Here is a 24,755-nt window from a genome sequence, read left to right on the forward strand (position 1 = left end):
TCATGGACTATCCTTTGATGTGAAACACTCGAGGGGATGGGAATCTGTTACACTCAATTTCATCCCCAGACTTGTAAGCAAAGACTTAAAACCCAGCAGTCCCTGGCACTAGATTAGAGTCCTTCACGATCCCCTCCCCAGAGGATAAGGATGCTGACAAGATGCTACTTTGTCTTGCTAGATTGCTGCAGCGCTACCTGAAGAGGACTGAACACCTCCAGCCTGAGTATCGAGGACTCTTCATTAGCACCGGCTTGTCCAAGAAAGAAGCATCCAAGAACATGATTTCTTTCCGACTTCATGAGACAATTAGAAGGGTGTACTCTGCTGCTGGCGTAGATGACACCAGTACTCCCTGGCCAAGAGCCCACAAAGTCAGGGGCATTGGTCCAACCCTCACATTCCGGAAAAATCTATCAATGCCCACAAGTCCGTGGATACTTTTTCATTGGGACCTGTGGTGGCTGCTCAACAAGTTGTGTAGCTTGCCTGGCTCCTTTTACAAGGACAAGGTTGCATCTCGCCTTAGATGTGTGGTTGCAGATATGAAAATGTATGTTGAGTGACTGGTCTCTCTCCTTCTCCGTCCCCCTTCCTCCTTCTTCTCTTCCTTTGGCCAGAGAGTGGATTCAGCCATTACATTCTGGAACTGGCTCCAATGCAGGTAAATGTCACAATAGAGCAACCTTTCTATTTATCTTTTAGATCAAAGAAGCAACCACCCCTTCCTCTTAACTGTCAGAAACTTTCAGATTCAGCCCAGCTTGTTTTTCTTATGAGGTTACAATTGTCTTCCTTATTTGAAAAAACCCCAGAAGCCTGATGATTGATCAAGCAGTTCTTATCCTCTGATCAATTCATCAGAGGCATGATTTTCTTCCATGCTCTTATGACTAGGAAGAAATGGAGGTGGGCAAGCTCCAATCAGTTCTAAGACTTATTTCAGATTCCTCCCTCCTATTATAAGTCTTCCTAATGTAAGTGACTGATGGTTTGTATATTGTGTAAGAAGAAATAACAAATTTTAAAAGTAAATCGCATTTTTCCCAACTACTATATAAACCTTAGGTCTTTTACATATTAGGCCCACCTCATGCCACCCCTCAATCTGATATCTGCACCAAAAGCAAAGTGGAGTGTGGCATTCAGGTGGGCGGGACTCCCGCCACCTGAATGGTAGTTAAACTACCTAACTACCTTGTTCAAATGTCTAGCAGCCATTTTCCAGCTTCACCGAAATTAATTCCTAATGTAAAGGACCTCAGGTTTGTATAGTTAGGGAAAATACAATATACTTTTAAAAATTGTCAATTTATGGCAGATAGGTTGTAACTTCTGTTATTGAGATATAAGAGTTATATGCATTGCAACTCTCCCCTCCAATAGCATGTTTTACCACATCTGATCAAATAAGCTAGAGAATGTGTCATACTTTCCTTTTTTTTCAAATATTATTCATGCCTCTTGCACATCTTAGGAATTATTCCACCACATACTTTGAAAGGTTTTCTCATACTAATTTGCAATATGACTTCCTATTCATCAAGGAGAAACTCTTGTCATTTACTGATAAAGTTGACAACTTATACACAACTAAATTTCTGTCTCTCTTCCTTGTCAGTACAATTCTACAAGGAGCTGGCAGGTAAACTAGCACATGGGAGGGTCTCCTAAATTTTTCACCTCAATGCAATGGTTTAGATAATCCATGAGAGGCATGACTCCTTTAATCCTTCCTATTACATTTATTTTGCCTTACTATTGCTACCACTGACATATTCAAAACTCTACTCAACTCTATCTTTATCACCATACGTATATGCAACTCTCATCTTTTGACCCACCAGTACACCTTCCAAATAGTAAGATCGATGAATCAGATTATTTTGTGTTCCACTGATTTTTGGCCACCAACCCCCCTGGAGAGTCTTTTGTCATTACATTGAACATCTCCAGTGCACTTGAAAGAGTCTGATGTAAGTTTCTCTTAGCCACACTTCCTGCTTGAGGATTTTTTACTTCACTTTGTAAACTTATTTACGTCATTTTAACTAATAGTGTTCTATCGGTGGTAATTTATACCATAGCTTCTGCCCCCTTCCTTATCTTCATAGGTGTTCCTGAAGATTCTGTTCTCTTTTCTTCCTCTTTATCAATGAGTTTGTGTCTCTTGATGATTTTGCCGTGTATAATCTTCATCCACCTTCCAACCCTCTTTGTGAATAACCTCAGACCTTAATTTCCTTCTCATCAAAGGGACCCTTTTAGCTGAGTTTAGTCTGAAATATGGTCAATTAAATGTTATTTTTGCCAGTTCTCTTGTCACTTTTTCTTGTCATTTTTAGTTATTTAACCATACTTAAATGCTTCAGAAGCACTGGCCAGTGTACTAGGTAGTATATGAGAGAGGAACAGGATTAGGAAAAGGAGAGGAAAATATTTCACCAGTAACAAGGTTGCTAAACCTCGGTATAAGTGTGTGTAAAATGGATTTTACAGAGTGCCAAGACAAACAATTGGTTATACATTTTAGAGAGCAAATGGTGCTTTGAAAACTCAAAGATGCTCGGGATAGCAAACTTCCAGTGGAATAAGGGACTTGATGGTTGAGTACAAGAGCTAACAATGGGGAGATGATGATGCTTAAGGACCGCCACATGCCATAGAAAAGAAATTGGGGGGAAATCAATGTGTACAACTAGTGAAAAGGAAGCTGAGTGAAATTGTGTTTATAGGCTAGAAAACAGATCTCAGAAATTATGGTGGTTTAAATCAAATGTGAAATAAGCGGATATATGAAAGCAGCTGACTGCTAACTATTAAGGAACCCCAAAAGAACATGGAGATAAGACGTGAGGTAGACAGGAGTCCAGTAGCAAACGCGCCAGATGGAAGAAGCTTGAGATAACTCATTAGAAATCTAACTCTGTAAACTGATGTGAAAACACATGATGATAATGATGATTGCAACCTGTAGTGATTTATAATACTGCATGTTATCTATTTAAGCTCCAGCGACCGAATAATCCTTGAATATGGGCTAGAGTCTCAAGATTAAACTTTGTATCAGAGCATTAGTGATATCAGAAGTATGTAAATATTATACATAGACTGATGTATTCGAACATTTCTGTATAACATGTATTTTAAGAAAAATAGAACGGCAGTTACAGCGTGTCAAGGATATCTTTCTTTAATTTCAGAATGTAAATAAACATTTCATTAATATAACTGCTCTTGTCTGCATTTGAGAATTGAAATCATTAGTACACTATCGAGTGTATAGTACAGCCAATTGAGCTAATAGAATGTAACATGCTTTTCAAAACCTTATGTAGCTATTAGTTCCTGGGTACAAGTGATCTGTTTATGTGTAACTGTTGCTGACATTGAAAAATGCTTATCACCTCATTTTGATTCTGTAAATGGTGCAGAAGCCTGGTGTGAGAAGACTGTCTGTCTTCCGTAAGATGGTTTATCTGATATTTATTGGTTTCTGCTTATAGTCTTAAGGAGGGTAGAACTAGAGGAGATTTATGATCTCTCGCATAAATGCTGTCTCATATGAAATAAGTCGTGCATTACATTTTGTAAACACTAATCTGTTATCAGTCTATCCTTATTATCCATGCTTATCAGAAAAACTTCTTCTTGCTATTGCCTTCCTTACTTAGATCCTGGTTTAATTTCCATGCAATTGTTTTTCGTGTTTATTTTTTTGTGTTGTAGTATATGCATGATTTAGATGCAGCCTTTTTCTTCTCTTCAAAGAGTTTTATGGTGCAGTATTGCTGGTGTTTTCAGTATATAAAAAGTAGAACACTGAAGCCATCTTTTGGAAAAATGTAGATCGCTTGTATTTTGTCTCTAAACTTTTACGAAATAGAATAGTACTGTATTTTGTACATGTGCGCATTATTTTAGGGGTAAATTTTGTTCTGAACCTTTATTTTGATAATATCATGAGTCTGTTTCTATTTTAGGTCATTTTTAATCAACAATGGCAGTAGCAGTCAGTGATGTTATGGTGCTGTATCATAAAAAGTTTTATTTCAGCATCCTGTAATAATTCTGCCACGGGAATAGTCAAAACTGGTGGTTAGCAAGTCCACAGACGTATTTTGTAGTTCTGCGTTTATAATCATCAACAGTGATTATTAGTAGAAAATTCATTTTGACCTATATATATATATATTTATATTTTTTTTTTATTCCAAACCCTCGTCCAAGCATCACAACTGTAGCAGCAGTTGATTTTTACCATAATCATTTATTCCTTTTTTTCTCTCTCTCTTCTTCTTCTGCATGGCAGGGAGTAGGCTACCAGGTATAGTGCATGACTCAGTACTTCTGGTTTATGTATTTTGAAATTTAAGTGTTTTACCTAAGCTGTTTGGAGTTCCCTTAATTACCGCATATTCTTATAAAATAAAGTATACGGTAATTGCATAATTTTCCCCTCATTAACATGACATGAAAGCTCCCCGGTTTTTTAGGGCTCATATTATTATGCCTTGTCTATTGATGTGTATGTGATCCTTTTAATGTTTCTAGTTCCTGTAGAAGTTCATTCAGAGAACTTTTGACACATTCAAAGATTAACCATTCTAACCAGACTTTTACCCCCCAAAAATTACATCCTAAACTAGTTATATATAATAGATTTATTGGTTTGCACCATATATATATATATATAATATATATATATATATATATATATATATATATATATATATATATATATAAATGTGTGTGTCTGTCTGTTTGTGCTAGATAACCTGATTTGTTGCAGTATATATCAGAATTATGACGTCTATATTACTTTTTACCTAATCAGACTTGCTGATAAAACTTAATTAGCTTAGCTGACTGATCAACATATACATATTTTACTGTGTTCGTACCAAATAAACCATTACTTTGAGAGGTTCAAGCCGGGCTTTTCAAATAGAGACACAAAACTATACAGGAAGATGTTTTGTGTCTGTCTTCTCAACTTTTGTATTTATGAATTCCTCCAAGTGTTGGAGGCTTATTGATAAAATGAGCAAAAATCCTCCAGAGTCAGGTATTCAAAGCTCCTCTTTGGCAATTGAGCCAGTTAGCTCCACCACGTCAGTTACAGTTTCTCAGTCACTAAAACCAGAGGGTGGTGGAGCAAAATGCCTCCTGAGAGACTAGCAACATCAAACAGGAAAGCTACAGGCACGTAACCAAACCGGGCAATGTAGGGCACTGAGACGCTCATTAGCTGAGGAGATGTCCTATGGGAAAAGAACTGAATGCAAAAACTCACCAATTGCACAAAAGTTCAGGGAAGGGGCATTAGAGTACAGTTAATGACACAGTGACACAAAAGCCAATTCGCTACTGCTTAGCCAACCTCTGATGTAATGAAAGTTACTACTATGGCTACTAGGAAGGCAATTATGTTGAAAATACTCTGAGAGCAAAAAATGTTCAGGTTGTAATATACCCTAACTTCATTTCCTCTTTGAAGCATGTTTCAGTGTCTTGTGTATTCAAGTTGGGTTTATTAGTTTAAGCAACAATGAAAACTTGCTGAAAGTAGCATGTGAACACCACAGTGATCTTTCCCATATTAATGTTAATGTTTTGTTAATTTTATAATAAAAAGGAAAACCTAATAGTGTTTCTGTTAGCTCTAAATACATGAATACAGACATTTCTGATGTTTAACATAATGTTTTTTGTAGAGATAAAATTATGTGCTATTATATGGAAAGGAAGAGCTGTATCCAGTATTGCTTCTGAAAGAAACTATTTTCAGGAATGGTCTGTGTAAGCTTGCTGCAAGATGGGAAATATAATAATTAGTGAGTTACCCACTGTGACTGCCTAAAAACCTCAGAGTAGCCTTGAATGGACACATTCCAGGGAAGCAAATGAGTGCTTTCACTAGATAAGGTTTCCAGCTGAATCCAAAATGGAACAGTCTAGAAGGACACCTCAGTCTAAATACATTAGCAATATCAGCTTATTTGAACCACATATCATAACAATACTTACTTTTTTTTTATGATACACTTGTCCCAGAAATCATGACCTTGCTTCCCCTTGTGAGTCTTTACTAGTTCTTATTGACATTACAATGAATTGCCTTTATAACAAAGACTACAGATGTTTACACTAATTCCTGGACCACTAGAGTAGGTGGTGCACAGTGAGGATCCAGTTGATTCTCAGATATTTCAACAGTTTTTTTGAAGGAAGACCATTATCTTTCGTGTCTGCTAGCCAGCCAGTCGACTTCCAGAAATACACCAAGTCTCTTATACCCATTACCAACTTACCACGTTACAGGGGTGGTTTAATCAAAGCCAAGCCATTATTGACCCTTGCTGAGAGATCCATTGCTTTTCATAGATTTATGTCACACCTATTTTCGTAAATTTAGTTTCTAGAAGATATTTCTGGATCCGAATTCCTCCACATCCAAGATAGAATAAGATGCCAAAAGCACACTTTTAGGTACAAAAATATCCCTTCATGTTCTCAGCATACTTTTTCATACCTAACCTAGTATATATTTACCTATAAATACCTATTTGTTCCTACACCATATACAAACCCTCAGTCCTTTACTTTAGGAATAATAATAATATTACTTTCAGCGAAGGCTGGAATACTGCTGTTAAATTCTTGAACAAGGTGGTTTGGCAGTAACTACCGTCTAGTAGGCGGGAGGCGGGTAGCCCTGCCTGCCCGAATGTAAACACTTCACTGCTTTCGCTCATCTTCCAATGAAATGAAGGTGTGTTTGTGAGCTCTTGCTGACTAGCCATTAATCATGATTTCCAGTTGGGATCTTTCTTTTATTGTTTTGAATATATATATATATATATATATATATATATATATATATATATATATATATATATATATGTATATATATATATATATATATATATATATTGTTATGTATGAAGCCCGGCCTTGAAAGGACTCCAATACGTAAACAGGAATAGTTGAAGGAAAAAACCATAAATTACTTGAACTTACCGTAAAAAAAGGATTTATAGTGAACATTTACTCTAGAGGAAAGGTTGCCAGAAACTCAGCTAATTACTTTACAGCTATTTATTTACAAGAGGCTGCTTAACAGCCAAGGTTAAGTAAATGCAACTGGTCCCCACATGGACTAATAATATCTCTCAAGTGAATGATAGCTGGCGCAAAATGAAATTCGCATAATAAAGCTGGTTTCGAAATCTTGCGGTAATGCAACACTTGCGGGCGGACAGACTTGACACATGACTCAGGGAATCTGGAAAAGGATCCCAGATTAGACAAGATAAAAGAAAATGGACTTCTTGCACAAGTTACGATTATTCAGTTCTCTAACACTGGGGCAAAGGAACTCTAATGGTTCACTGAGGTATGCACTGAAGACTTAGTCTTTAACAAGTCACATGGGGAAGCACGTGGCCCGATGAGGACAAAGGGCTTTTGATGTAGGAGGGATAAAAGTGAGACTTGAAAATGAAATTAGCAAGAGTCGTATGGTAGTAAAAGGTGCTGGTTTGGAGTTTACACTTTAGACGTACCTGGATGCCATGTTCAGTGTGGACCTTTGTAGAAAATGTGGCGTCGGCTTTGTCTCAGGTCTGGGTCTCTTGGCACGCCAGTAGCGCCGTTAGGCTTAAGTGTGGGAGGCTGGCTGGCTGGACATCCGTCCGAGGTCACGACTGCAGTCGACTGAGAAAGATACTGGTTCTCTCAGAATCACGGGGCTTCCATATACCGCCTCGGGCACTGCCTGAAAGTGATAAACAACCAGTCAGCAAATTGGGAAGGAAAATAGGTCTTATTGTAGAGGTCCCTAAAATCCATCTCGAGGCCTAGCTACTCTTGTGACTTGCCTATCTTACCATAAGCTTCCGTCAGACCGGAAATTCCTTCCTACGACGTGCTCTCTCCCAAAATCAGTTGCTTTAGGAGAAGGCATGGCTGCTTCTTTTATAACTACAATTAATTAAAAACTGATGGGAAGGCGAGGCGTTCAATAAACGTAGCAATATATATATATATATATATATATATATAGATATATATATAATATATATATATATATATATCTATATATATATATATATATAATATATATATATATATATATGTGTGTGTGTGTGTGTGTGTGTGTGTAGTTTCGTGTTAATAATTAACCCTTAAACGCCGAATGGACGTATTAAACGTCGAGTCAAAATCTCCCCGATTTCCGAATGGACGTACCATACGTCGGCTCAAAAAAGTTTTTTTTAAATTCGCGGAAAAATACTTATAGGCCTACCAGCCAAAAACTTTTGAATCACGCGCCTTGGGGGATGCTGGGAGTTCACGGATCAAGGCGTTGTTTTGTTTACAATCGTTACGCAGGCGCGCAAGCGCGAATTTCTTTCTTATCGCACTAAAAACTATCAGTGACACATCTCAAAAATTATTTTGTCACATTGACATAATTTTTGCACCGTTTTAAATTATCCGTTACATGAAGTATTATATATGAAAATGTGCGCAATTTCATTTAAAATACAACAAAAAAATACTTATGATTGTAACTTTCATTTGTTTTGAAATATTTCCATATAAATAACGATAAGTGCCAAAATTTCAACCTTCGGTCAACTTTGACTCTACCGAAATGGTCGAAAAACGCAATTGTAAGCTAAAACGCTTATATTGTAGTAATATTCAAGTATTTACCTTAATTTTGCAACAAATTGGAAGTCTCTAGCACAATATTTCGATTTATGGTGAATTTATGAAAAAACTTTTTCCTTACGTCCGCGCGGTAACTCTTCCGAAAAAAATCATACATGCGATTGTGGTAATGTTTGCACCATTTTAAAATTAGCCGTTACATAAAGTTTTATATATGGAAATGTGCGCAATTCCATGCACAATACAACTAAAAACAACCCATGGTTGTAGCTTTTATCAGTTTTGAAAGTGACAAATTTTCAACCTTCGGTCAATTTTGCCTCTACCGAAATGGTCGAAAAACGCAATTGTAAGCTAAAACTCCTATATTTTAGTAATATTCAATCATTTACCTTCATTTTGTAAAAAATTGGAAGTCTTTAGCACAATATTTCGATTTATGGTGAATTTATGAAAAAAATAACATTTTCCTTACGTCCGCGCGGTAACTCTTCCGAAAAAATCAAAATACAAAAGCAGTCAACAGACTGAAAAAATAAAAGTAGTCAACAAACTGTAATGTGACACGCATAAACAAATACGGCAAATTTATTTGTCACAAGGGCTTAAGAAATATTGGCCGCACAGACTATCAAAATACAACAGCAGTCAACTTAAAAGGCAGTCAACAGAATGTAATGGGCGGTGCATATAACAATGCTGCACATTTGTTTGCCACGTGGGTGGAAAGTCTTGGCCACACAGAGTGGTAAAATATCAAGGAGTCAGTCAGGCTGTAATGGAATTCACAAATGTGAATGTATTGGTCACAATGGCTATAAAAATAAAAGCAATCCCCAACTGTGACAACATAGGCATATACAAAATCTGGAATTTCCCGTCTCGAGACGTAGAAATATGCACGGTAATAACCACGTCTTTCCCCCCGAATGGTGGGAAATATGCGCATGCGATGATGCGAGTAAGATATGTATGTATATGAAAAATAGTGTTACAAACACACAAAAATAATAATTTCAATTACGTGGTCTTTATATGGATACATATACCTCAATGCTGATGTAAATAGATTTGCTCAGTGGTCCACCAGTCAGTCTTGGGCTCGAATTAGGGTAATATGAATAATGATATGGGAATGCCTATCGGCCTCCTTATAAAAAATAAATAAATAAATAAATAAAATACTAACACACATAAATGTGAAAAGCAGTATGTGAACCATAAGACACTCTTCTCCCGACTGCTTACGCAATTTTTCCCTTGTTCCCTTGTGTTATTTACCTGACCCTTCTACGTGGAGAGAAACTACGATTACGTGAACAAACAAATTCTTTCCGTTGTTGTCTGCTGATTCATCACTGACCAACCAATCCTAACGTGTTCTCCATGGAAGAAAGGCACGTTAAGGGGTCAACAACCTCGAAATAAAACAAACCGTTTGTTTTGTGTAAAACGCTATTGCTTAAATTGTTAATTCATTCATGTTAAAGTAAAAGTTTTCCTTTATTCATAGACTTACACAAGAAAAGATATTTTCATGTGATGTTATCTAGCTATTTTAAAGCAACACTTCTGTAAAGAAAAAAGGAAAAATAGATTAATCAAAAATCGAGGCAGGGTTTTTTTTTTTCTTCTTCTTCTCTTCTTTTCTTTTTTGGCCTATTTCTTCCCTGCTTCTTCCTACTATAGTTCGACAGATCTAAACTGATAGATTGTTTACCTCCTTGAGAAATAAGAGGCCCCCCCCTCTCCACAGAACAAATGGAAAGTTATGAAATTTTCTGTTATAACCTATCTCCAGTACGTTAAGCTATTTTTCATTTTGCATTTCTTGTATTTCCAGACTGAGTGATGGAGTTAGATACAGCCATGGTTAACGACTCTGAGGAAATCAGATGGATTGACTGAATCTGGGCTATAACCTTCAGAGAGGCCAGGGATGCTGGTGCATCCTTCATTTCATGTTCCTGGATAGCTAAATACATTAAAATTTTAGAGATGAATCCTTTGGTAAAAGAAACTGAAACAAAAATCCGTAAGACTGTCATTGCAAAAAGAGTGAGAATCTTGGAAGGCCTGAAGTCCTTTCTCAGGAGTCAAAAGACATCATAGCTGAGGCAGTGGGTAGACCAAGAAAGTCTTTACGTAAATTGGCACTTGATCTAGAAACAAAAAGGGAAAAGAAGAGAGTTGAAAAAATCTGTTATCAAGCCATTTCATGTTATCAGCAAGCCCAACATCACTCAGCAACATAGAGAAGACTGTGCATGGTTTTGTGGTTAATTTTTTAAAGATTGGGATTAAGCCGACTTTCTCCATGTTGCCGCATCACATGAATTCTTCATTTACACAGTCAGGAAGCCAAATCATAAAAATGATATCACTTGGGCTGCAAAGTTGGATGATATCAGCGATGATGTGCACTACCGCCAAGTTGTGAAATTTCAAGCTGTTTGGGAATTTTTCTGTTTCACAGCCAAATGGTTAATGTGGATCATCAAAGAAAATGGACAGTCATGGAATGCGAATACCTCAGAGAAATTGTGTTTACTGGTGGAGTATTTATTTGCTTTCCTCAAACATCCTGAAAATGTGTTATCTGTTGAAGAAGTCACATTTTTGTATGATAAGGCACCATGTTTCAAGGCTCTTCAGACACAGGAGCTGCTTTGAAACAGTGGTATCGATTTCTTTTCGTCAAGTGAATTTCCAGATAGCTCCCCTAACCTTAATGTGTGTGAAAACATTGGTAGTATCTTAAAGGATCATGTTGAAGTGCGCACAGTGAACTATGATGGTATACCAAGCCTCGACGACCTGCGAAGAGAGGTGACCGAAGTGCTCAGGAAAATGGAGTTTGAGTCTCAACTTTTTTGCAATTTGCTGAAATCATACCACTCAAGAATGGTGGCTGTGGTACAGGCAGATGGAGGCCACACAAAATATTAAATACTCAGAGAGAAACTTAAATAAATACCAGTTTTGAATTACTTTAGTTTTTGTCCATATCAATTTTAGTTTATGCTGTAGGGGGGGGGGCAGGCTCTAATTTTGAAACACCCTGTGGTCTGCTTACGGATTAGGGCCGAGATTAGGTTTTAAGGGAAAATGTAAGGGAAACTCTAAGGATCAAATTTAAAGGGTATATATTTACAAGTTATTACTCTATGCTTATAGCACTTGAATCACGTGATCGGGTTGCCGACACGTGCTGGGGACTTGGAGTGCGGATAGGAGTTTGCCCAGAGCGTGCAAGGATAAGGAAGTCCACCTCTCACAGCAGGGATGAATGTGATAGGATACCTGCAACCTGCGACACACAAAGGATTGGTCCAGTTTGTCATTAGTAACCCTGACTTTATTGACGCTGAGATTAAGCTATTAATGATATTGCCTTGAAACTTAAATACCCAAGAACTTTTGTAGCTATGGCATGGAAAAGAGCTAGAAAAATATTTGATTTAACTAATGACAAACTTGAATTTAGTAAGCATAATATTCTAAAATTACCCTATGATGAAAGGTTTTTAGATATTCCTAGAATTGTAAAGCTGTTTAACATAAATGTTGTTTTCAGTAATATTAATGTTAAGAGTTTAGTAATAAAAAATTCTAAAGATGTTCCCGGCTGCATCTATGAAATTTCTTGTAAAAAGTGTAGTAAAATTTAATACGGACAAACCGGAAAATCCCTTTCACAACGTAGCAAACAGCACCAATATTCTGTGAGAACTGGACAGATATCGAATGCATTATTCGTACATTAGAGGGATTTAGATCATCCTACTAACTGGAGTCAAGCAAGACCTTTAACCTCGTGTAATGACGCAATTAAAAGGAATATCATAGAATCTTGTTTCATCAAATCAAATAATGGAAGTGTTCTAAATTTAAGTCTTGGTTTGTTTAAACTCGATGCCCTTATAATGAAAAAACTTGTAGATAAAAACAAGCAACAAAATTAATAATTTCAGTTTTTACATGTTTTGGACTTTACATGGATACTTGTAGTTTCTGTTAGGGTTTAATCTGTGTTTAAGTTTGTGACCGTTTGATATCCGATAATCCTGGATTATCTCTTTGCTTTTTACCCTTTTGCCAATTACCCATCTGGTATTCTTGACCCTTTTGTTTACCTGGTAACTTTCTTTCCAACGGTATTTCTTTCGTTTTTAGTAAAGACGAAAGCGTTAGGATTTCTGCCTGTCATTTTCCTGTGGTATTCGCTTATTTAATGAAGTCACCTGCATCTACTGTGATTATATACTATATATATATATATATATATATATATATATATATATATATATATATATGTAAAATATATATATATATATATATATATATATATGTATATATATGTAATATATAATATATATATATATATATATATATTATAAGCAAATACCACAGGAAAATGATAAGCAGAAATCCTTTTAGATTTCGGCCTATCCATTTTCCTGTTGGCATTCGTTTATATAATGAAAGTCACGTGCATCTTAACTGTGGATTTTTTTAAAGCAATATAATATATATACATTATATTACGTATATATTATTATATACATATATTATATTATATATTCATTGTGTATATATAATATAAATATTATATATATATCTTATATAGATATAAATATATATATATGTATAATATATTTATGTATATTAATTATATATATATATATTATATCTTATATAGATATCTATTATATATATATAGGATATATATATATATATATTATAGATATTTATTATATATTACAATTATACATATATCTACTATATTTAACTATATATATGTATATCTTTATATTAAATTATCATATATATTATATAATAGTATATATATCTATCTATATATTTATATCGATACATATTAATCTAATCATTATATATATAATCTGTTATACTATCTAAACGATATCTAATCTATATATATATATCTCTATATTCTAGAATATATATGTATATATTATAAATATATATATTATATATATATCTATATATGTACTAATATGTTATGTGATGTATATCTATATCTCTATACTATTATTATATATATCATATATATATATATATATATATATACATATATATATATATATATATATATGTATGTATATATATATATATATGCATATATATATATAGTTTTATAATATTATATATATATATATATATATATATATACTATATATTATATAATAGTTTATAATTTATATATTTATATATATGTATATATATATATATATATATATATATATATATATATATGATAGAGCTTGTATTTCACGCATTGTTTTGTACGTGATTTACATTATTTTGATAGTTTTTTTCTGCATCTCTGCTCTCGTGTGTGTTTGTATTACTGTGGTATGTCGTGAAAATGGCAAAATGTTTGGAAATGTTCACTCATATCTTATTTTCGTTCAGCATATCCTCATATTTCGATCTATCATCACAAATACACGAAAAGATTTGTCGTTTTGAATTAGAAGGAAAAAAGCAAGATTTATGCTATGAAGTAAATAAAGTAAGTTTCTTTCCTCAGGTGCACAACAGGATGGAGTTGAAGGATTCTTCAAAGGTCTGGGTCGGGGCATAATGGGCTTAATCACGAAACCTGCGCTGGGAGTCATTGACTCTGTTGCAATGGCATGCGATGGCATTAGACGTGCTGTTGATTTAGGTCATGATGTGAGTAACAATAATTCAAAGTTATTTTTCTAACCTCTGAGACTACAAAAATAGATTCCAATAAATCAATCGTGAGTGAACATTAGGTAGCCAAAAAAAATGAAAAGGTTTTTTGAAAGACTATTACTGAAATTTGTGTTGTTATGCTCTTCCCAAGCCGATTGAAGAAGTTAAATGATCTCATATAAATATTAAATCTATGTCTCCTGCATGCATGCATCATCAGAAAGAGGATATCCTTCAGTGAATGGAAAAGTACCGTGCTTACTTTTTCATTTGTTTTTGCTTTAGAAATTTCCACAGGATAAGCTAACTGTAGGCTAATCAATAAAACTATCAGATGTTAGCTTTGCTTAAATAGAATTCTCAGTTTCAAATGATTGTTCATGAAGGGATGAACATTTTCTGGTGCAAAAGGCTCCAATGAATTTTTGCTTCACATACAAACTGGTTGAGATAATTTCCTTAGAAAAAGATATTCACATGCTGGCTGCAGCGCTTCTAAGTTTATCATAATAATGTAATTACTTGTTTTATATATATATATATATATATATATATATATAGACTATATATATATATATATAAATATATATATATATATATATATATATATTAGGTAACCCTCCAACAATTGTTACAGTGTTTGATTTCCAATCTACAGGTAATTGTGAGATCAAGAGTACCTCGTCATGTCTCACCATTTATTGCAATGCGGCCTTACAACAGCCATGAGGCTACTGGCTTGGCTCTGATGGCATCTCTGAGCCATGGCCGATATATGCAGACGGACTGGTACTTTGCGCATGCGCCTTTGTCGGAATCTGATAGGCCTGATATCATCCTCATCTCAGATAAGTCAGTATCGTATCATGTTCAATGGTTGGCTTCTTTTATATATATTATCATCTTGCCTTTTTTTCAATAATTTAATGAGTAATTTCCCTTTGCTGTGTACTTTTAAAGCATTGCCTTTATGCAGTTGTTACTCACTTTCTTTGGGTAATTTTATATTAATGGTGATCTGTTTTTTTTAAATCACCATAATGGTGATTTAAAAAAAACAGTTAATGCTATATCATAAGTAGTACATATTTCATTATAGTATTCTCTCTCTCTCTCTCTCTCTCTCTCGTCTACACACTCTCTCATAGAGCAGTTTCCAGCAGCCCCTACACACACTTTCTCTCTCTCTCTCTCTCTCTCTCTCTCTCTCTCTCTCTCTCTCTCTCTCTCTCTGAGCAGTTTCCAGTAGCGCCTATATTTATGGAGAAAATTATTGATAACATTTTTCAATGTAAATTTAACAGACCAGAGTAAGAAGAATTGTGTTCCTGCAATAAGTTCATAGAAATATATTTTATTACACACAGATATTTTATGGTCCTTAACAAAGATAAATTTTGCATAAAATTAAAACATGGCTAATTTTGAACATAACAGCTCCGTTGTCATTAGTTGAATATCAGGGGAAATTTCTCACTGTACTGAGTTTGACAACGTTTAATCTTTTATCGTTTACAATCTTTCATGTCTGTGTTTTGTAAATTACCTGAAATAATAATTATCACGTATTATCCTCAGGCATATCTTCAAGTTGGAACGATGTAACATGTGGGGTGGATGGGATATTAGCTGGAAAGTAGCTGTGCGTAATCTTCTGAGTCAGCCAACTCTGGAGGGGGACTGCATTACATTAGTTCTCAGACAAGTAAGGACTTTTTTTCCCCATCAAGCTTTATGTCAAGAGAGAAAACAATAATACTGGATAATTAGATACTGCATTTGCCTGCATATAAGATGAACCAGTATTTATATAGAACATACCACAACTCTGGAACATATTTGAAAAGAGTTACAAATACCATCATTCATTCTTAGGGTGTTTGGAAGCTTCTTGCCTACCGTCATTCAGATACTGGCACAAATGAGAAGAAACGGTAAAATCAGAGTTTTTAGGTTGTCGGGCACACTGTGCTGCAATAAGTATACTACATTTATTAAATTATTGTAATCACCTTTACCCACCCAGTATCTAGTTCCTCATTGGACGAGTTGGTTGCGAACTTGCCTACCAATCTGGTAGCCCGAGTTAGCTCCCAGCTGCCGCCAATGCAGAACCAGGGGAATTTATTTCTGCTGATAAGAAATTCTTTTATCGATATAATGCTGTTCGGATCCCACAAGTAACCAATTGGTTCCTAGATATGTAAACAAAAATTTAGTCCTTGAAGCTAGCCCTAGGAGAGCTGTTAATCAGCTCAGTGGTCTGGTTAAACTAAGATATACTTTACTTAACCAACCAGCATCGCACAAAATGGTGGAAGAGCATCGCCTGTGATTGCTTCTCTCTCATCTTGGTTACAACCTGTTTCTGTCTCTCGGAGTTTCTTATTGATCACCTCACGCCAGTGCTTAAGCTTCTTCAGTCGATGTTATCTGATATCCTACTGGGGAGAAAATGGTATGAGATGTCTGCCACCAAAAAAAAAAGTAAATTAGGCTTTACAATGGAAAGATATTGCTATGCCACACCACACTATATATTATATATATATATATATATATATATATATATATCATATATTAAATATATATAATATATATATATATCTATATATATATATATATATATATATATATATATATATATATATATATGTACACTGATATAGATAAATATACTCTGCTTAAAATGATAATATGCAATATAAAGAAAGTATGCATATCTACAAGTAGGTACAATTATTAAAAAGCATAACTGATAACTACATATAAGCAGAAATTAGAAAACAGGGGCGTCAATTCAGATTTTTGTTGGGGGCGGGCAAAGACGGTTTGACGAGGAAAGCGATCCTAATCAGCTGAGATTTTTTTTTTATTTTTAGTTATTTTATGTGTTTTTGAAGCCACATGAGCAAAGTATTTCAGCATGAATTATATGCTCCCACTACTGTTTGTTTATCTCATCGTCACTGGTAGCCAGTAGACAGACAAAGATCCCGAGAAATTTCATATATTTATGACTCCACATTCAAAAAGAAAACATGCTGTTACTGCTTGGGGCTTGGTGGGTTAGGGGGCAACTTGAAGCTTGTAGGGGGAGGACAACCTGAGCCTTGGCGTGGGGAGGGAGGGGGAGCTTGAGTCTTGGGGGGCAGTTGCTCCCCACCCAAGTGACCCCCCTGACAAGAGAACAGAACGTAAACAGATTTCTTTTTGCTGAACCAGAGTGTATAATTTGGCTTATGGCTAGATAATATAGTAAATAAGTACTAATGTACTTTACAAAGAGTTCCAGGCAATCAGCGTGTAACTTCAATATCTAGTATAGTACTGCTTTACTCGCATAGTAAGAAGGATGCAAGGAAAGATATATTATTATGTAAGTTTCAATGAATGAAAGTCTGTGCATGAAGAAGAACTTCTATGATGGAGTTTAACCATAACTGAATGTATATCGTACCTTCATTCTAATTATGAATATGTTAACAGCTATGATAAATCAGTCCAGTTTGAACACGTCATTTGACATCTCTTGATTATGGTTCACGAACTTAGCCAGAATTTTTCCTCTCAGGATGAGAGTCACAGTCAGCTGTCTGGGTCAGAACACCACATCAAGAGTCAGGACAGCACCGCTCTCTCCTTCATCGTTCAGTGCATCGAGGTGCTGATGACTCTTCACATGGTTGACTTCCCTTGTCCAAGAACTCAGTGAAAGGTGGAATGCTGGCAGTCTGTTCGAGTTTCATTTTCATATTCAAGCTTTAAGTGACTTGATGTTGGTTTGTAAATGTTTGCATGTCACTGAATCCAAAGTATTGTTTTATGACAAAGTTATTTTCTTACTAAAACTTGGTCATTTATGTTATTGTGCCGTTTTGTGGTTGAATATAGAAATAGTTTTGATATTTCACTCTATGGGTAGCACTGCACTTTATCCTCATTTCTTCAGCCGTATATTATTGTAAATATTGTCTAGGACATTCTCTTCTAGTGTGCTCAAGTTGTGCATTACCCATGTTTGTTTGTGGTTGCTTTTAAAGCAGTGGGAAATAAGAGACAAAATATTTTCTTAAAGAATATTCTTTTATATTATGTTAGATATGGAAAACTAGTGAACTCTGATAGCCATTTGTTTCCTATACAAAACTGCGCTGCGCAGATGTGTTGAGTGTAAGACGTGAGGCATTGGGTTTCCATTTTTAAAGTACTTTTAACTGCGTAACCACACCCAGAGTATTATATGTGCCCTTATCTGTGTTTTTTCTCTCTGACTTGAAAGATATGCTTTTTTGATGAAGGGTTACTTTTCAAGCTGGTTCACTTGGGTAATGAGCAATACATTTATCACAGATATAGCAAGTGATTTTGTCATAGATTAAGTAAAAGCACAGGACCAAGTAGAGCAGATGGGATTAATTAGTACTTGTGGTTCACTAAATATTCACATACCAATCACACATGCCTCTGAAAACTCTCTTCCCTTCTTGTGTATGCACAAACGGTTTTTAAAGAGTAACTGCAGTTTTTCTGTGAAAAGATTTGAGTCTGGTTATATGAATTTGAAACTGTAAATATTTAGGTTACTCGGGTATTTCTTTTGTCTTATTGTTGCAGTGTGAGTACAGCTCTGTATGTAGAGGATGAAAAGATGCTCACATCCTGCCTATTTGGCTTTTTTCACGAGTAATAGCAGTTAAAGATACCGAAGAGCGTACTGTTTATGTTACATGTCACGTTTACATGTGTTTATAGGTTTCTTCTGGCTTTTTTGTATCTTCTGTATTATGAGAGAAATGGCGAGCTTAAGGAATTCACGTGCCTTTAAAAGCTTGCTTCTCAAATTACGTTACTATATTTATAGAAAAGTTTTGAAATGTTGCCACCTTCATACTAGATTTTCATGTGGCCAATCAGAAATCAATGTTAATCAATTAGTGATTGGTTATAGATAAACAGCCGTTTTATTTTGCTGGAGGCAGTAGTTTGTTAGTGCTAACATATGGTCTCTGGATTTGTTTGTACTTTTTATGGAGTTTGACGCCTCTCATATGTAGAATGAGATTATCAACTCCATGGAATGGGAGCTAAATACCAGTAAATCATGTTTTTTAATGATTAATGGTATGGAGTTCTTTAGACACTGTTGTTACAGTTTTCTCAGAATACAGTATCTAACTTCTTGCCAGCATATTTAGGCAGTGTCATAAATAGAAGTACTAGGAAACTGGAAGCCTAATTCCTTGCTTTTATTAAAAGCCTCATACATAATAAATATTCCTTTATATCAGTGAGCTTTATGTGCTATGGTGCAAAATAAAAGCAAATGCTTAAATCTGTTCTCCTTTTGTGTACTAACTTTATTTAAATTAAGGGTAAACCATTTACCTATGGCTGTTGCAAGAAAGAACAATTCCTTCTACAAGACATGAGTATGCGCACGAACATTATCAGCAGCTGATGTGCGTGTATGTAACTCAGAAATGTATGCTTGCATGAGCGTTCCATTTATTAGAATATGTACTAACAGGAACAAGTTTCAACATGGGACAGCTTTGATTCAGTCTTATAAAGAAGAAATTCTTAGTGAACGCTGACAGGGAAAGTAGACAGATGTATAGAAGGCAACAAAATCTTCAAGATCCTTAGAACATGTTTTTGTCATCACTTGACAATGTATAGGGACAGTACAGTATTGAAAAGGCTGTTAAACTACCGATGTTCAATATAATATGTGAGATAAAGTGTTTGCATCTTTTTAAGTGTTGTATCAGTATTTTTGAGTAAGATTATGGTTTATAAAGGTAGGGTTTTGTATCTAATTATAATGTGCTGTTGTCAGTGCGTTATCTCAGGCAATGTGAGATACAAGAAAATTTTTAAAACATACCCTCTAGTTAACTGGTAATCAGATATCTGTTGCCATTTTATTAATCAATTGTATCTAATTCCTTGTTAGAAGATGAAAAAGTAAGATTTGATGTTCTGCAGATCATTTGTTTGAAGTCCTTATTGTTAGCTGAAGCCTTGAAGCTCACACTTTAATTATCTTAGGCTCGTGATAATGATAGACACTTAATAAGAAACTTTAGTATTCAGAGAGTGGCATTTTTTTAGACTCAGATGGATCTTCATTTTTTTTTAGCTTTGCAATAGAAGAATATACGTATAAAGTATAAAGTATTGCGCACATGGAAGTGTTTATCTGAAAATATATATTCTTTGATTGTCACTGATCGTGAAAAACACCTTGATGTAAACCACAACAAATATGCATTGCCCCCTATGCATGAGTCGTTTTATTTCACATAAGATATGCTAAATTAATTTTTAAATCCATTTTTGCACATAATGCAGAGGCACTGTCACCTAGAAATAAAGTGCAGTGGTACTGGTGCTTTTAATTTTCTTATAATCAGAGTCATTTTTCTTTCTCAACTGACTGATGCTCCGCAGGGAACTGGAAATTAAATAATGCCAACACATTTTTTACAGCAGTGTTATAATTCACACAATTTTTTTTAATTGGTATTATAACAACAGCATGTATTCTACATCTGGATAAATCACTGAAAATAAATTCACCGTTACATATTGTTCGCACATCAATGAGATTTTTCATGTAACTTCATGAAATGTATACTACACACAATCCTATAGAAATACATAAAGGCTGCAACAGCTTCCAAAATAAAAAATCTTAGATCTTACATTTGGCATTACTGTTAGTATATAGATTTATTGGGTGCTGCCATCTTTCTGACAAACCGCAAATACTTCAGAAGTATTGTGTAGAAATAATGAAATTGGCACCTAATAGTTCTGGGCATTTCTTTCTTATGGCATCCCAGAAACTTCTTGCCTCACTGTTGGAAAATCTGAAAGCAGACAAGTGTTTTTATAGATGACCACATATGTTAATGCTGTTCCTCCCTTGTAAAGTCATGTCATAATGTGGTTTATCTTATGTGATTCAGAACTCTGATTGTACTGGAAGAAATGGAGGAATGATATTATGAATTATGAAAAAAAAAAGGCCAAAACTTAGACAACTTCTTGTCGTGGACAGAAATTTGAATTACTAAAGCATCTCATAGATCTAATTCTTATATTCACTCCAACAGCACAACATGAACAGAAATGTTAGACGTGTATCTCTAAATGTAAAGCATTGACGGAATTGCCTTTCATTTACTCATATATTGTGAAATTGCATCGCTTGACCTTTTGAAACCACTATCTTTGTAACAAACTTCAGATACAAGGCAAGGCTATTTAACTTAACAATTGTGGCAGTATTTAATGTTTTTGTGTTTTACATGGCAAAATAAAACCTGATGTCCCCAGAACTCTGGTACACTTGATAGAAATAGGCTTCAGCAGGCACAAAGCTTAATTTAAGCATATATGTATAGTAGTATATGTTAATGTTGTGTGGTACTACTACTATCAGTTTTAGCATTATCTTCCACTGCTTGTGGCTCCATTGTGTAACTTAAAGTAGTCATAAAAAATAATGGTATTGTTAAAACATATTTATAAAACTTGAAGTTTTAACTTTGTCATAACTGATAATCTTAATTAAGTGAGAGCTTTTAAGTCGTTTATGTAATAACGGAAGGAATGAGACTTTTCAACATTAAAGTCATGCTTATTAAAATGAGACTTTGAGTAAAAACAAATACAAAACTCACTGGGTTATGGACACCCACCTTTGTATTGAGTAATAATAAAATGAAACATTTTACGTTATGTGATACAGGTATTACTAAATCATTAAAAAGATTGTTGTTCATGGATTTTGAATTATTGCATAGTTGTTTGGGAAGTGCATGAGTTCTAAATACCATGCCAAAAACTCCAGATAATCTATTGGCGAAATCTTAAGACAAAAAGACGAAGCATAATCAGAAAATGTCACTTACCATGGCCCTATGAAGTTTATTTTACATAGCAGATTGTATCTGTTAAGATTACATTGAAGTGTGTGTAGAGGCGTTTGTATAGCGTGTAGTAGTCATTTGTTGAATGTTATTAAAACGTTTAAGGTGCAGTTCAGGTATAGTTGTTTTGTGTTTGTCTATTGCTTATTCACAAAGGATGTAGTGTATATACAGAAAATACTGTGAATGACATAATGCCTGATGTTAATGTCATGTGATATGCTTACATAATTATATTTAGTAAAGAGATCTTGGTTATTTATGTATTGTGATAGAAACAGCATTACTTGCCTAAAATCTGTATCTACATTTGTTATATGTGCCTAACTGGTAATGCTGTTATAAATCATTAAAAATGATCGCTTCAAGGAATGAAAAGTGTTTCATATTTATTTTTCAAAAAATATAATAGAAAGTTTCCTTCTTTGGGCAAGTATGTCTCCACAGCAGGGACAAAATCCCATCAAGATTTATCACAGATTAATGCATAATTGTGGCAGGTAACTCAAGAGGTTGAACACCACATGCTGAGATCCAAAGTAGACTTTGAAGAGTTCCAGTTTCTGTAATGCAATGTTGAATCCAGAAACTGAAAAGTAGGTCACTGGGTTTGAAAACATGACATTCTGCAACATTGTATCAATGAGACACTTGCATCCAGATTTGCCTTCTGGAGACCAAAATCTCTAACAAAAATCAAATTTCCGAAGCTAGAAATTAATTTTACATTTTCATTCATTCACAATAATAACTATAAAACAGTCAAAATTTTGCTTAGTGGAATTTAGCAAGTTTGTTTAATCTTTTCTTGAATCCTGCAAAAGATGCTTAAGATTAATGTTGATGCTAACTTGTGAAAACACAAGAGCTTTTGATTCATCAATATTTTCTAAATACATGTGGGTAACATATAATTCTCCATGATGAAGACATTACATTTATGTGAAAATGTAAATAAATCATATGCTATTTTTGTATATCATACCTTACATCTATGAATCAGTAATCTGAAAAGGAAAGTCCAGTCACGGGGTGTCCTTAGGTATAATACATTCAATTCCCCGTTCCTGTGCTTAAGCATTCTTCTGTTTGTCTCATTTCTTGCCACTCAGTAAGTCGAGGATGGTAATGAAAAGCAACTTGGGACTTTCATCCATCGTCAATTCAACTGAAATTGCAAATTTAGTGGTAGGAAGGTCAGTTGTGGTTATAATTTGTTTGCATTGGAAACGATAATAGTACCTCAGCAATGGATTGGTAAAATTCTTTGGGGATCTCAGTGCTCTATACTTGAGAATACTTCCATGACTGGATTTTGGTAAAGTCGTCTTACTTGTACCAAGTAACCTGGTGTAGTTTGGTAAGTGGTCTGAAAATACATAGATGATTGTAAACCAAGAATGTTCTTGTCTCTTCATCGGATGTAAAGTATCCAGCATTATTATTAAATTATGTAAGTAATATTCAGCTGTTTATGTTCAAGTACAGTTTAATATATCCTCTTCATCCCCATCAAAACAAAGTCGCTATCACAGATATATATATTGTGTTATCAACATTCAATGGTGACAACAGACAATACTAGTCTTTTTCATCTTCAACTGAGAAATATGTAGGGTATTATCTGGATGTACAGAAATTAAATTTTCATTATAAAGTAATGCAAAATATACACAACATACAAATTTTGGGGAAATGGCAAGTTGCCCATAATTACTGGTACAGGCACAGTATAATTTTTATATAAGAACCAAGATGTTGGTAAGATACAGAAATCAACTTTTGGTTGTCTACATACGGAACAAAATGTATCACTGAGCACAGTATAAGTAGTTTAAGTGCTGTACTATCTTTCCTTGATTATGCTTATTCAGTAAGAATCAGTATTTAACATAAGGGTAACATAATTCTGATGTATCGTTATGAGAATTATGGAAATAGTTATGTAGCTATGTAGGAGAGAAGCCATTAAGAGAAACGACCCCCTCTGTACCCACCCAACAGTACAGGCCGTCCATTAACCAAAACTTGGTGATTTATGGCACTTATGGCGCCGATATCCATTGAATGACACCTCCTTTAGGTATGCTAGGGCGTCATAACTCTATTATTGGCACCTTATGGCACTGATAACCGGAATACAGCAAGTTATGGAGCTATAAATCGCCAATTTTATGGCACTTAAAACTAGATTGCCATTAATCGAGTCCACCGATAACTGGGGACTGCCTACTAAAGTACAGTAATCATGAGTAATATCCAAGACATTTTCAACAATTTTATGTTTTGTAGATACAATCCATTGTCTAAACTCAAGCTTATGTAAATATGGCTAACCAGCTAAGAATTTTCTTGGAAGATTCTGTTGTTCCTTCACTCTCAAAATGACTCTTGTCAGATATTTTCCACACCATATTATGTTCT

The 24,755-nt window shown here is 34.7% G+C and overlaps 1 protein-coding gene across 4 annotated transcripts in view; it reads left to right on the top strand.

Annotated features, from left to right (window-relative positions):
* The window catches only part of LOC135220542 (intermembrane lipid transfer protein VPS13A-like), a 311,374-nt gene extending 287,580 nt beyond the window's left edge, over positions 1-23,794 (top strand). For 3 of the 4 annotated variants that reach the window (XM_064257729.1, XM_064257732.1, XM_064257730.1), the window contains 5 exons: positions 4,313-4,327; positions 14,237-14,382; positions 15,047-15,240; positions 15,967-16,093; positions 17,963-23,794. In XM_064257729.1, the coding sequence (XP_064113799.1) occupies positions 4,313-4,327; positions 14,237-14,382; positions 15,047-15,240; positions 15,967-16,093; positions 17,963-18,103 (623 nt within the window). In that variant the 3' untranslated portion in view covers positions 18,104-23,794. The remainder of the gene's footprint in view (positions 1-4,312; positions 4,328-14,236; positions 14,383-15,046; positions 15,241-15,966; positions 16,094-17,962) is intronic. The other variant, XM_064257731.1, reaches the window with a different exon arrangement.
* Positions 23,795-24,755: the final 961 nt, after the last annotated feature.

This window comes from Macrobrachium nipponense, chromosome 2, assembly GCF_015104395.2.
Source record: "Macrobrachium nipponense isolate FS-2020 chromosome 2, ASM1510439v2, whole genome shotgun sequence".
In the NCBI taxonomy this organism is placed as follows: domain Eukaryota; kingdom Metazoa; phylum Arthropoda; class Malacostraca; order Decapoda; family Palaemonidae; genus Macrobrachium; species Macrobrachium nipponense.